This window comes from Mya arenaria, chromosome 9 (genome assembly GCF_026914265.1).
Source record: "Mya arenaria isolate MELC-2E11 chromosome 9, ASM2691426v1".
In the NCBI taxonomy this organism is placed as follows: domain Eukaryota; kingdom Metazoa; phylum Mollusca; class Bivalvia; order Myida; family Myidae; genus Mya; species Mya arenaria.
In genome coordinates, this window is record NC_069130.1 from 27,653,030 (window position 1) to 27,671,420 (window position 18,391).

The 18,391-nt window shown below is 36.8% G+C and overlaps 2 protein-coding genes across 2 annotated transcripts; one reads left to right on the plus strand and one right to left on the minus strand.

The window, feature by feature from the left end:
* The first annotated feature begins 522 nt into the window (after window positions 1-522).
* On the plus strand, window positions 523-1,476 carry LOC128245905 (uncharacterized). The gene has a single exon (XM_052964124.1). The coding sequence runs from the start codon at window positions 523-525 to the stop codon at window positions 1,474-1,476; it is 954 nt and encodes a 317-aa protein (XP_052820084.1).
* Window positions 1,477-1,846: 370 nt separating this feature from the next.
* LOC128245906 (cadherin-23-like) lies at window positions 1,847-14,908 on the minus strand. Its single transcript, XM_052964125.1, has 8 exons — window positions 14,830-14,908; window positions 10,807-10,887; window positions 9,572-9,745; window positions 4,657-4,824; window positions 3,796-3,920; window positions 2,644-2,818; window positions 2,172-2,330; window positions 1,847-2,013 (listed from the first exon to the last, which is right to left on the minus strand). The coding sequence occupies exons 1-8, from the start codon at window positions 14,906-14,908 to the stop codon at window positions 1,847-1,849; spliced, it is 1,128 nt and encodes a 375-aa protein (XP_052820085.1).
* Between the last annotated feature and the right edge of the window lie 3,483 nt (window positions 14,909-18,391).

Genomic DNA, 18,391 nt, shown 5'->3' on the forward strand with positions numbered 1-18,391 from the left:
CGTGTTCCTGCTGTCAGATACCGTACAATACCTACCTGTAATGGTGATAGTCAGCAGACTAGGTCCCAACGTGTTCCTGCTGTCACCCACCATACAATACCTACCTGTAATGGTGATAGTCAGCAGACTGGGTCCCACCGTTTCCTGCTGTCGGCCACCATACAATACCTACCTGTAATGGTAATAATCAGCAGACTATGTCCCACCGTGTTCCTGCTGTCAGCCACCATACAATACCTACCTGTAATGGTGATAATCAGCAGACTATGTCCCACCGTGTTCCTGCTGTCAGCCACCATACAATACCTACCTGTAATGGTGATAGTCAGCAGACTATGTCCCAACGTATTCCTGCTGTCAGCCACCATACAATACCTACTTGTAATGGTGATAGGCAGCAGACTAGGTCCCAACGTGTTCCTGCTATCAGCTACCATTCAATACCTACCTGTTATTGTGATAGTCAGCAGGCTGGCTCCCCGCGTGTTCCTGCTGTAAGCCAACATACAATGCCTACCTGTAATGGTGATAGTCAGCAGACTGGGTCCCAACGTGTTCCTGCTGTCAGCCACTATACACTACCTACCTGTAATGGTGATAGTCAGCAGACTTGGTCCCACCGTGTTCCTGCTGTCAGCCACCATACAATACCTACATGTAATGGTGATAGTCAGCAGACTAGGCCCCACCGTGTTCCTGCTGTCAGCCACCATTCAATACCAACCTGTAATGGTGATAGTCCGAAGACTAGGTCCCACCGTGTTCCTGCTGTCAGCCACCATACAATACCTACCTGTAATGGTGATAGTCAGCAGACTGGGTCCCACCGTATTCCTGCTGTCAGCCACCATACAATACCTACCTGTAATGGTGATAGTTAGCAGACTGTGTCCCACCGTGTTCCTGCTGTCAGCCACCATACAATACCTACCAGTAATGGTAATAATCAGCAGACTGGGTCCCACCGTGTTCCTGCTGTCACCCACCATACAATACCTACCTGTAATGGTGATAGTCATTAGACTGGGTCCCAACGTGTTCCTGCTGTCAGCCACCATACAATACATACCTTTAATGGTGATAATCAGCAGACTGGGTCCCACCGTGTTCCTGCTGTCACCCACCATACAATACCTACCTGTAATGGTGATCATCAGAAGGCGGGGTCCCACCGTGTTCCTGCTGTCAGCCACCATACAATACCAACCTGTAATGGTGATAGTCAGCAGACTAGGTCCCAACGTATTCCTGCTGTTACCAACCATACATTACCTACCTGTAATGGTGATAATCAGCAGACTGGGTTCCACGATGTTCCTGCTGTCAGCCACCATACAATACCTACCTGTAATGGTGATAGTCAGCAGACCAGGTCCCACCGCGTTCCTGCTGTCACCCACCATACAATACCTACCTGTAATGGTGATAGTCAGCAGACTGGGCCCCATCGCGTTCCTGCTGTCAGCCACCATATAATACCTACCTGTAATGGTGATAGTCAGCAGACTAGGTCCCACCGTGTTCCTGCTGTCAGCCACCGTAATTTCCAAATCGTACCCAACAACTGCGTGGTCCGTCAGGTCGGCATTTAGTTGGATCTCACCCGCTGAAATATGTATGTCACAAATGTGTTTATATATTGATGAAAATATGCGTATACGGATTGAAAATGCACAACCGATAAGCTTTTAAATCGATGCGTTTTGAATTAAATCGATCTATTAGAATCTATAACGTTATAACATAACAAACATTTCACGTTACACCCGAATTTATCAAATTTTAGTTTATTAAAAAGCATTCGGTAAATTCCGGTTCACATCGTTAATAATCGGACACGTCCGAATCACGAAACAATAATGATCGGCAAATACGTACAATTGAATATATCGAATGGGCAGATGGCGGGAGTGCACGTCATTGTTAACGTTAGGTCGTCACCCTCGGTGTCATTCACGAGCACGTGGAACGCCGTCGTCCCTATCTGATCGGACGTCGAAATGGACGTCGAGTCTGAAATTTGAAGACAGTAAAATTCATAAATATCAAACAACGTATTTCTTAACAGATACTTTTTTAACTTAAAAAAACGTTTTCGATGTCAACCATTTTAAACTCATATTAGATTGATGCGTCAATCACAAACACATAGAAATCACAAAACCACTTACTTTGTAAATTAATAAAGACTGGAGGCGTGTTTTGGACCAGGTACACGTAAAACTGTCCGGTATCCGAAGCAAGTCCATCCGAACAGTCGATATCCAGGGTGTAACTGTTCTTCGTGTTGTAGCTAAATCCGGGGTTGACCTCGCTGTATATGCCATAATCTGGAACACAGTGGAGTATGAATTGTTTCTTTGAAAAGAACACCCACCCATTTATCTATAACAACAATACACCACCACCACCGCCTAGAACGACAACAACATTAACAAAACCAACAAAAACAACAATGGCAACAACAACCATAATTTTATAGCAACGTTTATCGATCGAATTTATCAACGTTTTGACTTAATCCTTTTTCCACTATATCGATATTATAAAAGAATGATCTTTTTTATATATTAATTTTGATTTATAAAATCAGTGGATGAAACTCTTTACCATGGCCCAATTCACCAGACAGAATTTTATTACCTGTTGTCACTGGATCCTCCTTTACAAGGAACGGGTATGATGCAGGGACGCCACTTGCCAAATCACAAGTGACGTCATTGGCCGTGTCTGTCGCGTTGATGACGTATAGTAGCGTCTCCGACGTCACATCCTCGCTTATAGAGACGGAGCTCGGAAGATTGTGTATTTCGGGTGGCTAAAATAGTTGTCAGACGTTTGTATAAAAGTTAAGTATGGTGGGCTGATTTAGATCAATATGAAGCATCAACAATTGCCATTATTTAAGGATTCATCGCATTTTAATTGCGTTTATGCTGTATGAACGCAGTAGAGCACGCTAGCGCTTCTTGGTCATTTGCTCGCAAGCCCTACTGCGTTCATACAGCATAAAAGCAAGAAAAAAAATCGATCAATACTTATATCAACATTATAAATAAGTATTCATTACGATTAAAAATAAAAAGTATCTTCTGTTATTTAGCATTAATTTTTGTTCTTAATGATAAGTAACCGATAACATACTTTTGTATAAAAGAAAAGCTGATTTTTGTTACGTCATATAGCATTTGTTTAATGACGTCGCGTAAATCCAATCCAAACAATGACGTCATAACTCATTGCGTGTTATACAATATAAACGTCAAGCTTTATCTATACAAATGAATCGATGAATGTAAATATATCAGTATGTTTTGGTGGACCCACTGGTGCAGCTACGTTTTGACATGGTTACAGTTATATCTCTTACATAAATCAGCATTGCATAAATCACTAGCGTCTATTGGATAATGCACCAGTCAATTGTAACCACGCCCCCCAGGTCCGAGGAATAGCGGGGACTTTGACTTTCGGTCCAGCCAAGCCCGGGTAAGAACTGAGGGTAGAATCCCCGCCAAATGCCCCCGCACCCCAGGGACCAAAGGTAGGGCCCATGTCCCCGCTATATTTGGCGTGAAGACAAAACCACCGCATTCACACGACACTGCGGGCCACCTGGGAGGTAATAACACGGCCCATTTCCCGACTATCCCCGGTATATCCCGGACCTGATGGGGTCGTGTTTACAATTTACTGGTGCATAACATACTTTATTTATACTTTAAGTTTTAATGTTTGATAAACGGCTTGGCGTTCCTATATTTCTACGGTCATTAAACAAAAAAGAGGCCTTACGTCGTTGGTGATGGTGACGGTGAAGGTCACCGTGACGGTGTTGGAGCACTGGTCCGCCACTTTGAACCTCAGCTTGCTTTCAGAGTCGCCTAACGTCGCTAAACTAGCGACCGTCGTCAGAACCACTGCAGACGTAATGTTATAACTTAAAGGGATTCTCTTATAGTTTGGTAGCTTGCAATGTTGTGGGAAATAGATTTCTTTCTCGAATGCAAGTATGGTCTATGTAGCGGATACTGCCTGTTGCCGCATTTTACACTTGGCTACGTAAACCCTCGCCTAGATAGCTATTTCAATTCATTGGAAACAATATCAATTCTACTTGTTTTAATGTTGATTTCATGATTAATGTTGTGAGAAAGTATCCCTTTAATAATTAAAAAAATATTTACCTCATTAAAGATGCACATTTACTCCAAAATAAGATATACCACAATTAATACAATTGTTTTAATATGATAAAAAGGATGAATAAATGTCGAAATTAATGGTTCTTGTGAAGGATACCGAGTTTAATTTGAAAGAAAGGTGCGGAAAACACGGTATTTCTACCTTATGAGACGACAGTAGGTCACAGTAAATCTTTAAGCACTCACCAATCATTTAATATTTTTGCGTTTTCAGCTATTAAATAACGGTTACAATCTTGTTATCAGTAATCAATATTTCCCATTAATTATTTAGTAAGTAGTTAGATATTTATTACTCAAAATTTATGTTTGTTATACATGTGTATGTATTAATTTTGAATAAGAGTGTCACTTTAAAACTGAATATCGAAACGGAATCTGTTTCATATTCCTTCTTTGTTACTTACAATTCCCATTTTTTGTTACACACACTGAAATAAGCATATCTTACTTGTGGATGTATCGAAGCTGTATTTGGAGTTTGATACCATGGAAACGGTGAGCGTGCTGATGTCATCAAGGTCATTGTCTGACACCGAAATGGTTTCCAAGGTCGTTCCTATAGCCACTGCATTGGACACTGTCGCGGACATGGTGCCGGTAAAAAATGGGTCGTTGTCTGTGGACGACAGAATGACCGTGTAACATTTTGTCAAATAGACTAAAGATTTGGTATTTTTTTACCGATAACGCTGCTTATAACAAAAGTTCCAGATTCGGTCACAAAACTCGTTTTTTAGTTAAATTGTCTCGGGGCAAATATTCCTTCCACTGGGGCAATTATCAACCAAAAGCCATTGTCAACCATGTATTATTCTATAAAAAAAATACACGGTAAGTGTATATCACTTGATAAATTACGTCATATATGCTACGTCGGAAGGCTACATTTTGTTTAAAATGAAGACTTAAATCAAAGATAACTTTTCTTTTATTACACCATTTTAAATAAAACAAAAGGCAGTATATGCCGATTAATGAGCTCCGCCTTCGTTTTATTACCGGAGTTTGACAAGGTGATTAGTTTCATCAAATACTTCGACAAACCTGTTTCCAAAATAATGTTTTGACAGTGCTCTGCCAGACGGCCGTATTGTGAAAAGGTTTGTCGAAGTGTTTTAAGAAACTAAACTCTCAATCAAACTCTGATAAAAGACCGAAGGCGGGGCATAAGTGTGCTGTGTTTCATTTAAAATGGTGAAGAAATAGTGAATTTTGTCTTCATTTGAAGCAAAATGTTGCCTTCATACATAGCATCTATGTCGCAATTTATCACGTGGTCTATGTCACGCAAGGCGTTGTGGGATAGTACACTGGCATTGGAATATAGCTAATGCTTATGTAATCAATAAATATGTCAAATTTTGTGTCTCTCTAATTATCTATTGACGTTGAAATCAATCGGAACACTTCGGTCATCTCCGCATTACGACGAGTCTCGGAAGTATGCCGGCTCATTTTTAAAAGTAGTTTGTAAATTAATAATTAGAGTATTAATTTATTGTTGTGTCATTTTATGTTTAGGTTCACATTGATTCCCAATGAAGTTTAGAATAGCATAAATCATGAAGATTCGTTCGAGTAGTAAAGTCAAAAGGCTTGACTAAATTGAAATTACTACGCGATCTATTTACAGCGTATTTAAATGTAAAGAATTCTGAAATTGTAAAACATCCGAGGTTGTTTTCGAAGGAAAATTGCCGCGGAACTCAGATTAGTATCGAAAATGTCATTCAAGATTCTGGCGTTCGTTTGTTTACATTGGTAATTTACGAAATGTACTCATGGATGGCTTAGTCACGTGATAGTCATGTGATCGTTCTATATTTATCGATCGGGATTCCGAGAACATCGAAACATTTAATCATTTTTCGTTCAAATGTATTAATCGTAAAATTAAGTATTATCTAAGAATACAGCCACTAAATATAACTATTGGTTATTGTATGTATTTGTTTTTGAATGGATTTTGGCGATCATTAATTTTGCAGTATTCTTTATTCAAAGCGGTAAACTCACAGATTGGTTATTTTGACAACTTTTTAAAAACATATCTTGTTTTGGAATGCGCCAATACTTACGTTAATGTCAGTAAACCACTGGTATAAGACTGCTAACAAAAGAGCAGATCGCAGTTTTCATATTTAAGCTTGAAAAATGATTTTGCATGGCTAAAAGCGTTACTAACGCTTACAGAGGCACTTTACCAAATACTTGAGATCTGTTCTAAGGTATCTTATATGACAGCATTGAAGGCACTGATGCCAAAAGTGAGTTGCTTCTGGGAAAAAAATAAATAAATAAAACTATTTGTAAGAGTGCAGCTTTAAATTCAAAAGTTCAAAACCGTCGAGTTTTATCTTGAATAGAATGTTGCGCATTTTGCAAAATATATTTCTCCCACCTCAGATAAGTAGATCCAATAATTTAACCATGCTAGAATTTCTTATCTTGCCCACGGGCGAAGATAAAATGCCCGTATGGAACTCCTTTTTAATGGTCGCCACATTGTAATTACCTCCCTTATTGAAGACTGTCGTCTGTAGCATTATCGAAACCTTGTCTTGTGGCAATATTTAGAACGCTAATTAATTATTTCTCGCTTCAGATGTCACCATAAAACAGTTTTTACGCACCTTTCAAGAAATAATGCTTCACTCTCCTCAGAACTATTTAAAGAGCAATTTGACTATTAACATAATCTAAATCACTGCGCGCATATCCATGCGCCATTATTTTCACTAAGCACAAAAGAGCTCCAGCAAAAAAATACATTTGTACATAATTTTGTTTAACTGAGGTGGGAGAAAAAGCATCTACCACAGCCGCTCGTGTAAGATAGGTTCATCCCGACCCTCGCGCAGGGTCGGACTGAACGTATCATACACTCTCGGCCATGGAAGATACTTCTTGTAAATCTTGTATGACTTATTTCTTCATAAATGAACATGTTTGTTCCAACTAATTGTTGGTTGGAGAGGTAAATTAGGTTTAACAACTTGTTTAAGGTTTAAGAAATATTTACTGGGTTCAACGTCGATCCTTGCGGCGTATGAGCGGTCGTTTTGCACTGTTTTAGCTGACCAATCTACAACGTCATCCACTGACGTCGCGGAGGATATCGCCATCAAGTAATTATTGTCTTCTTCCTTGCCACCTCTCTTATACGTTATCACGTCAGTTCCGTCACTCCACCTACGTCAACGTAAAACGTAAACGTTTATTCATGTCTAGCTATGACTAATACGTTAACATACACACTATTAAGGTTATAAACATTATATTATTATCAGATTGGTATACCAGTGTGTGTATACCACGTGATAAATTGCGTCATAAATGCTACGTCGGAAGGCAACATTTTGCTTAAAATGAAAACTTAAATCAAAGATAAGTTTTTTTACTACACCATTTTGTACACGTGATATACACACACTGGATGAGGTCTTCACACTGGATGAGGTCTTCACATCCAGCCCATTTGGGCTAAAAGAAATACCACCCTTAATTATTATTAATTTAAGAATTACAGTTTTAAATCTTGACAAACATGACGCCAGATTCTAGTCCCCCGTCTGTTAAATTACGTTAAGGCTTGACTTGGAAAATCGTTTATAATCCAATGTTAATTTACATTTCTTTCGTTTACACTTTAGACCATTCAAATATTAATTCAGAAATTGGCGACCCGTTAAATTCGGTCAATGTATCCGTAACAATATGTTCAAAGTAAACAAAATCAAGCATTAACTATTGTCATTACTTACATAAATGCTTCTATAAAAGTTAATTGATGAATGTGGATAAAACGTTTACAATGAAACACGAGTAAATAATAAATGATTAAAACGTTTGGAAAATCATATCAGTCTTCGTCACTGGCGATCAAAACTACGCCTGAGGGGCGCCCCATGGGTTACCGGGTAGCAAAGGGGCATTCCAAAAAGGGGATATTTAGAAAAATAGATAAAAATACCAATAAATTTCGAGAATAAGCATAAAAGAAACACGATTGTTTTGTTTTTCAGTGTTAGATCGTATTTATTGTCACAAACGTTAAAGAAAAACATGTTTTCACGAGATACATCTTTACGAGTGCCAAATAAAAGATAAATTCCAGAAATTCTCGTTTTCATGTAATTTTTCCAACATTTTACCCCAAAATCACATTTAACATAGTACGATGATTCTATATTTAGGTAAGTTATATTATATCTATTAAATACAGTAATTCTGGTACTATATTTACTGATTCTTCCTCTGTACATGGAGACCTTTCATTGAATACCAGTATTAAATGGGGACATCAGGGGTCATTTTACTTTTAAGTAAAATTGTATCTTTTCAATAAAATTCAGCAACTGTTTTATTTAACTGGTATAAAATGTTATGCTTAGTCTATAGTCTGCCATATAAATATTGACACTTATAATAAAATAAACTTAGGTTTTCAAAAATAAAAACTCTATTTTAAAGAATAATTTTTAAAAATTATAAAATATGTTAAAAAGTATTAAGATTGTTCTGTACAAACGGACACAGGCATAACAATTTAACATTAATGTAACATAGGTCATTCAGTTTGTTTTATTTGAAAAGGTCCCGTAGAATTCTAATATGAATAAAGACATGTTAGGTATCAGAAAAAAACTGTTTTAAACTCTTACCAGCCCCAACGATCGTTCGATTTGACCGTGATTCTCTGGGATTGTGGAATTGCAAAGGCTTGCTCTCCGTCTGACGCTGAAATCATTCATCATTATTATCATCATCATCAGCAGCAGCAGCAGCAGCAGCAGCAGCAGCAGCAGCAGCAGCAGCGGCAGCAGCGATATTTTTGAAAGAGTTAAGAAAGAAGTGGAAGCGTACAAAAGTATAAACAAGCCATACTAAAGATTTATGGAAATAAAGTCACGCTTGATTCATCATCGTCATCATCCTTATTATCATCATCATCATCATCATCATCATCATCATCATCATCATCATCATCATCATCATCATCATCATCATCATTATCATCATTACCACAACCATCATCATCATCATCATTACCACAACCATCATCATCATCATCATCATCATCATCATCATCATCATCATCATCATCATCATCATCATCATTATCATCATCATCATCATCATCATCATCAAATTGTTATATACATTACAAAGCTTAGTAAGATTGTCAATTGGTCAAAAGATCAAGACAGAATAACTTATTACAAGTTCAGCACAGTATTCTAATAACGGTATAATTATATACATATTAGAGGAAACTACCATCATGATATGCACGATACACTATTATATTTTTATAATCAAGTTTAAAGTACATTATATGGCGAACGAAATAAGGTACATACAGACGCTGACGGCGTTCTGTCCGACGAGCTGGAAGCTGTCTCCGCTGGTTGGCCGCCATACTTGGAAGTAGACGGTACGGGCGGTGTTAACGTTGTCAAAATACGCCTCCCAATTGTCTACGACGCCGCAACAATTGATGACGTAGTTCGGATCGTTCATCATGTACGTGAAATCTGCAGTAAGGTACTTCATCCATCAATAATACAAATCAAAGCACTGAGAGTGCTGAACGGCCTGAGTGATTGTGATATTCAAAATAAGGTCATATGAATGATAGCATGGCACTCGCTCGCTCGCTCTCAAGCCTTCCCATCCACTAAAGAGAATGTGAGCGCACTTGTAGCATACTAAATACTCCTTCCATTCCGATCATTGCTTAAACAAAGAGGGTATAACAAATTATTTACAAATGTCCATACTTAGACCAATTATCCGTAGCAGTACTTTATGGAAATAAGAATTATAACAATGTTCATAAGCATATGACTTCCATATGCAGGGGTGGATATTTTTTTACCTTGTGCGAAATGCATAGCAATACAGAGAAAAATAACCATGCTTACCAAGAAGTTGGGTAATGAACGTCAAATCAAGTTTGCAAAATCTGAGTTATATATTAATTGATAATGATAAAGAATGTATGTTCTTCCATTTAGCATGCATTGCTACTTGGTAAAATGCGACTTTTTATCTAATTTCCCTGCTAGAGCAGTGCATTCATAAGGGAGAAAACCGCACTGAATTAATAATGAATTGTATTTCTAAATTCCCTCCCCTGTAGACTATAATTTATAGAATAAGTATGCCATATTGCGACAATTAGGTTGAACCGAGAACTGCAAGGAATTTTCCAGTTTATAGGAGTTCTCCCTTTCAAATCCGTGTTTTTGCGTGTATTTTACTGCTAATTTACGCAAAATATTGCATTCTCTTACATGAACTTATTTTGTAAAACAAATATTATTCCAGATATGTTCTACAAACTAATTTTCATTGTAGTCTGGTACTTTTGAGTATGATGTTGAACTCCACAAGACTCAAGCCTAACAAATGCGACTAGTAATATTTTTAGGTCTTTACCGAGAACTTTTACATTATGTTATTTAAGAAACAAATGAACGCAATTCCTATATAGTCATAGTACAATTATGTTTTATTACCTCCATTTAATAAATTATATCATAATAGTAGTGTTATTACAACGACGAGAAGAACATTAACACAACTTGCATACCGACATTGGAGTCTATGCGGTCATCTTTGCTCTTCGGATTATCCTCCCCAAAATAACTTGTCGTCGCACACTGGCCGCCACCTGGTGAAAAAAATCATGTAATTAATCGTTACTTTTCGGCAATTTTCGTATTAGTCGGAAATAGTGATTCACCAATCGCATCCTTCATCAATTTCCGTAGTATTCCGAATAGAGATTCACCAATCGCAATTTTTCGTCTGTTTCCGTATTTGATTTAAAAGAGGTGCACCAATCGCAATTTCTCGGCAACTCCGTATAAGTTCGAAATAGAGATTCACCAATCGCAATTTCTCGGTAAACTCTATATTAGTCGGAAATAGAGATTCACCAATCGCAATATCTCGGCATTTCCCGTATAAGTCCGAAATTGGAGCAAAATTATGTATTTTTTTCTAACTCCGTAATGCCTTCGGCATTTAGATAAATTCTATTTTTTATTCAACAATTCACTTAAATTAGCAATATTAAGGTTAACTAGGGTCGGGGCCAAAAATAAGGTAGTTCAAGAAACCGGAAACAAGCAAAATAAATACCTAAAAATAATAACATTTTCTTTAAAAATGCATTTAAATTCTGCGACAAGCGTCCTATGTTTTACGCGAAGTATTCATTAACAAGATTTGCTCGTGTGCACTAGTCTACTGTGTGAGACGGAATCAAAAATTACAATTATCCATTACAATCATGCACTATTTTAGACGTATGCAAGTAATACATTAACCACACGCTGGTTAATATACCATTACGCATTTTCCCGTGTTAATATAACAATATAACTTCGCATGTTTGTTTGCAGTTCAATTGAAAACAATAATGGCTTCATGATATAGCAAGTCATAATGGTAAAGATCATGAAAAACACTCTTAAAACCTTTGCTACTTTACTGAATTAAATAAGAAGTGACGTCATAAACATACAACAAATCATGACATCATATGCCCGGTTGTGACAACATCATTTTAAAGAATGCAATTTTCTTTAAAGGAAAGTGTTTATCTGTGGATTCCTATACGCCGGGGGGGGGGGGCTTTGTTCGTCCTTGCAGAAACTGGTCAGGGAATTTTGTTCGTCCTTGCTGGAATTGGTCAAGGGATTTTATTAGTCTCTGCAGAAATTGGTCAGGGGAATTTGTTCATCCTTGCAGAAAATGGTGAGGGGATTTTGTTCGTCCTTGCAGAAATTGGTCAGGGGATTTTTATCGTCCTTGCAGAAATTGGTCAGGGGATTTTGTTTGTCCTATCCGAATTTGGTCAGGGGATTTTATTCGTCCCTGCAGAAATTGGTCAGGGGATTTTGTTCGTCCTTGCAGAAATTGGTCATGGGATTTTGTTCGCCCTTGCAGAAATTGGTCATGGGATTTAATTCGCTCCTGCAAAAAATGGTCAGGGGAATTTATTCGTCCCTGCATAAATTGGTCAGGGGATTTTGTTCGTCCTTGCAGAAATTGGTCATGGGATTTTGTTCGTCCTTGCAGAAATTGGTCATGGGATTTAATTCGCCCCTGCAAAAATTGGTCAGGGGAATTTGTTCGTCCTTGCAGAAATTGGTCAGGGGATTTTGTTCGTCCTTGCAGAAATTGGTCAGGAGATTTTGTTCGTCCTTGCAGAAATTGGTCAGGGTTTTTTATTCGTCTTTGCAGAAATTGGTCAGGGGATTTTGTTCGTCCTTGTAGAAAATGGTCAGGGGATTTTGTTCGTCCTTGCAGAAATTGGTCAGGGGATTTTGGTCGTCCTTGCAGAAATTGGTCAGGAGATTTTGTTCGTCCTTGCAGAAATTGGTCAGGGTTTTTTATTCGTCTTTGCAGAAATTGGTCAGGGGATTTTGTTCGTCCTTGCAGAAAATGGTCAAGGGATTTTATTCATATTTGCATAATTTGTTCAGGGTTTTTTATTTGTCTTTGCAGAAATTGGTCAGGGGAATTTGTTCGTCCTTGCAGAAAATGGTCAGGGGATTTTGTTCGTCCTTGCAGAAATTGGTCAGGGGATTTTGTTCGTCCTTGCAGAACTTGGAGAAGGAATTTAGTTTGTCTTTACGAGAATGATTGGCGGGAAATTGTCCGACGGGAATTTAGCCTACATCCCACATGGATTAAATGATCATAACTTAGTATATAATTCGAATTCATATCCGAGAGATGTGTCTTTTCCTAAGTTTTATATTATCAATCAGAGAGTGTAAGATCAAATAAATTAACAAATGTTCCTTTTTTTTATAAATAATTTGTATGTCATTAAAAAAGCGTTCTATCTTTAAGTATAATTATTTATCTTTAATTATAAATTTGATTCAAATTTTACTTCGCAAATAACAACGTGGGAAATTGTTTAAACACCGTTTAAGGTTTATCTTGTTAATAGGATCAACAGTTTCTCGTGTTTCCTCAACGTATTTACCTATGTAAAATAATTTCAAACGCAAATTGAAACATTTAATGTGTTTACTTTTGAAAATTGACACTTCATGACATTAAATTATTACCTTTTGTTATTTATTTGTTTGCTCAGGTACCGAAAGTACAAGCCTATGATTTTTCAATAATATGTGACCGCCTCTAACATTTATAACAATATCGTTAACCACGTCGTTAACTTTAAAAAGTTCTGAACCATCGACCCAAGATACCTAAATTAGAAAAACAGACTGAGCGTTATAATAATTGTCAAATTCACAATGTCAGTAAATATGTATATCATGCATCTTTGTTACGATCGAGATCGTAATTATGTTAAGAATTTGATACTATGATATACAGTATACTTCTCTATTAACTAAGTCTTTGCTCTTCACGATGACTTGTTTCATATGTTTGGCATTCTGGCTATGCATGTTACATCATTTAATGCTGAATAAATGTATTGTGATGTTAGATACCTTAATGATTGTTCAAAGTTTTTTTAACGTTAACAACGTGATTTACAATATTCTTGTTAACTTTGAAAAGTGAACTATTTGATGATGTGTTAATATATTCAAATTAAATAAATACAGCTGAAACAGTTGTCAAATATCTTGTTAGGAAGACTGCATATCACCAATGTGTACATAAAGATGTCACAGCAGTAAAAAAAAAGTTAACAACGATGACGTTAACAACTTTGTTTACAACTTTTAGGAATTCTGAACGATTGGCCCCTTGATATGTAAATTAATTGTTCGTTACCAAATGAGATAATTACCAATTTCTTTTTTTGCAATGTTATCAAATCGTGAGGCCATTACATGTTCCCAGTTGTGTTCTCAGTGTGTGTATACCACGTGATATATTACGTCATAAATACTGCGTCGGAAGGCAACATTTTGCTTCGAATGATGACTTAAAACCAAGATAACTGTTTTTTTCTTCACCATTCGAAATGAAACCAAAAAGCAGTCTATGTCACTTAAAGAGCCATACCACCTTCGTTTTGATGATCGGAGTTCGGTTATGTGATTAGTTTCATCAAATACTTCGACAAAACTGTTTCCAAAATAATGTTTTGACAGTCCTCCATGAGGCGGCGGTTTTGTGAAAAGGTTTGTCGAAGTGTTTTTAGAAACTAAACTCTCAATCAAACTTTGGCAAAAGACCGAATGCGGGGCTCTGTAAGCGGCGTAGACTACTCTAGTTTTCATTCAATATGGTGAAGAACTAGTTAAGTTTTCTTTGTTTAAAGTCTTCATTCGAAGCAAAATATTGCCTTCCGACGAAGCATTTATGACGCAGCTTATCACGTGATACACATACTGTGTATTTAAACTGAAAAACTTTCGTAAATGTGAATCAAGCGTGACTTTATTTCCATAAATCTTTAGTATGGCTTGTTTATACTTTTGTACGCTTCCGCTTCTTTCTTAACTCTTTCAAAAATATCGCTGCTGCTGCTGCTGCTGCTGCTGCTGCTTCTGCTGATGATGATGATGATGATGATGATGATGATGATGATGATGATGATGATGATGATGATGATGATGATGATGATGATCTGGTCAAATGATAATCTAAATACATGTAGAATGCTTACCATGGGAACCATCTGTTCGGCGAATTAGCTCCATTAAAGTTGAAACCACAATTATGCGTATTTTCGCCTTCCCGTTCATATTTCTTTCCCAAATACGTTCTCCGTGACAGCTAAAACACGCTGATTCTAGTCAACCTTTTGACATGGACTTTAAACTCAGCTTTTCTATTTATTTATAAATTTATCTATTTATTCATGTATTGCACGAAATAACTGTTATCATAAGTATACAAATTTGATTCGTTCACATTTAAGGTTCTCTTTAATGTGAAAAGTTTCAATAAGCTTTTGAAATATTATGGCATCTTCTGAATATTTATATGGTCACATGATCTTTAAATCATTTCTAATTGGATAATTTTAAATTCTCAAACAGAAAAATAAATTATAGTACTTCTCCGTATTTGTCCATTTCTCAAATCTATATCAATAATTGTAATCACGATTAAAAGATCCACGGCGTCCAGTTTTTAAATAATTTTAATTTGTCATTTTTCATCAAATGGAGACTTTACGGACATTTTTTTTCATATTTTTTATCTGTAAACAAATTATATGCCTTTTTGCTTTATTCATTTAAGACAAATGAGTTTAACATGGAAATGCATTGAAAAATAAAAAAATAAATAAATAATAATAATAATAATAATAATAATAATAATAATAATAATAATAATAATAATAATAATAATAATCATAATAATAATGATAATAATTAATAATTAATAATGATAATAATTACACCAATCTATATTGTGTTATTAAAGTGTCGGTTCAAAAAGTAAAGCTTATGTTTATAATACATGGCCGACTCAATTAACGTAATGCGTAATGTGAAAAAATAACAATGAGACCCGTTCTTCGAACATACGTACATAAGTATATGCCTTTCAGCAATATCTGTCAACTCTGCGGTAACTCAGATATATCAGTCGGCTATGGGGTAACACAGATATATCAGTCGACTATGGGGTAACACTGATATATCAGTCGAATATGGGGTAAAACAGATATATCAGTCGACTATGGGGTAACACTGATATCTGTAAACTATTGGGTAACACAGATATATCAGTCAACTATGGGGTAACACAGATATATCTGTAAACTATGGGGTAACACAGATATATCAGTCAATTATGAGGTAACACTGATATATCTGTCAACTATGGGGTAACACTGATATATCTGTAAACTATGGGGTAACACAGATATATCAGTCAACTATGGGGTAACACTGATATATCTGTAAACTATGGGGTAACACAGATATTTCAGTCAACTATGGGGTAACACAGATATATCAGTCGACTATGGGGTAACACAGATATATCAGTCGACTATGGGGTAACACAGATATATCTGTAAACTATGGGGTAACACAGATATATCAGTCAACTTTGGGGTAACACAGATATATCAGTCGACTATGGAGTAACACTGATATCTGTAAACTATTGGGTAACACAGATATATCAGTCAACTGTGGGGTAACACAGATATATCTGTCAACTATGGGGTAACACAGATATATCAGTCAACTATGGGGAAACACAGATTTATCAGTCGACTATGGGGTAACACTGATATCTGTAAACTATTGGGTAACACAGATATATCAGTCAACTATGGGGTAACACAGATATATCAGTCGACTATGGGGTAAACAGATATATCAGTCAACTATGGGGTAACACAGATATATCTGTCAACTATGGGGTAACACAGATATATCTGTCAACTATGGGGTAACACAGATATATCAGTCAACTATGGGGTAACACAGATATATCTGCCAACTATGGGGTAGCACAGATATATCTGTATACGATGGGGTAACACAGATATATCCGTCGACTATGGGGTAACACAGATATATCCTCACCACGGTAGGAAATGTTAAATAGTGAAGGTCTCCGCCTCTTGCCATAGAGGCGTGGGTTCGATCCTCACCATGGTAGGAAATGTTAAATGGTGAAGGTGTCCGCCTCTTACCATAGAGGCGTGGGTTCGATCCTCACCACGGTAAGAAATGTTAAATGGTGAAGGTCAACTATGGGGTAACACTGATATATCTGTAAACTATGGGGTAACACAGATATATCAGTCGACTATGGGGTAACACTGATATATCTGTAAACTATGGGGTAACACAGATATATCAGTCAACTATGGGGTAACACAGATATATCAGTCAACTATGGGGTAACACAGATATATCTGTCAACTATGGGGTAACACAGATATATCAGTCAACTATGGGGTAACACAGATATATCAGTCGACTATGGGGTAACACTGATATCTGTAAACTATTGGGTAACACAGATATATCTGTCAACTATGGGGTAACACAGATATATCAGTCGACTATGGGGTAAACAGATATATCTGTCAACTATGGGGTAACACAGATATATCTGTCAACCATGGGGTAACACAGATATATCTGTCAACTATGGGGTAACACAGATATATCTGCCAACTATGGGGTAGCACAGATATATCTGTATACGATGGGGTAAAACAGATATATCCGTCGACTATGGGGTAACACAGATATATCTGTCAGCTATGGTGTAGCACAGATATATCTGCCAACTATGGGGTAACACAGATATATCTGCCAACTATGGTGTAACACAGATATATCTGTCAACTACATCGTAACACAGATATATCTGCCAACTATGGGGTAGCACATATATATATATATCTGTTTACTATGTGGTAACACGGATATATCTGTCAACCATGTGGTTAACACAGATATATCTGTCAATTATAGGATAACGCGGATATATCTGTCAACTATAGGGTAACACGGATATATCTAGGTAACACGGATATATCTGTCAATTATGGGGTAACACGGATATATCTGTCAACTATGGGGTAACACGGATATATCTGTCAACTATGGGGTAACACAGATATATCTGTCAACTATGGGGTAACACAGATATATCTGTCAACTATAGGGTAACACGGATATATCTGTCAACTATGGGGTAACACAGATATATCTGTCAACTATGGGGTAACACAGATATATCAGTCAACTATGGGGTAACACAGATATATCTGTCAACTATAGGGTAACACGGATATATCTAGGTAACACGGATATATCTGTCAATTATAGGGTAACACGGAAATTTCTGTCAACTATTGGTTAACACGGATATATCTGTCAACTATAGGGTAACACGGATATATCTGTCAACTATAGGGTAACACGGATATATCTGTCAACTATTGGGTAACACGGATATATCTGTCAACTATTGGGTAACACGGAAATATCTGTCAACTATTGGGTAACACGGATACATCTGGGTAACACGGATATATCTGGGTAACACGGATATATCTGTCAACTATTGGTTAACACGGATATATCTTTCAACTATTGGTTAACACTGATATATCTGTCAACTATTGGGTAACACGGATATATCTGTCAACTATTGGGTAACACGGATATATCTGTCAACTATATGGTAACACGGATATATCTGTCAACTATTGGGTAACACAGATATATCTGTCAACTATTGGG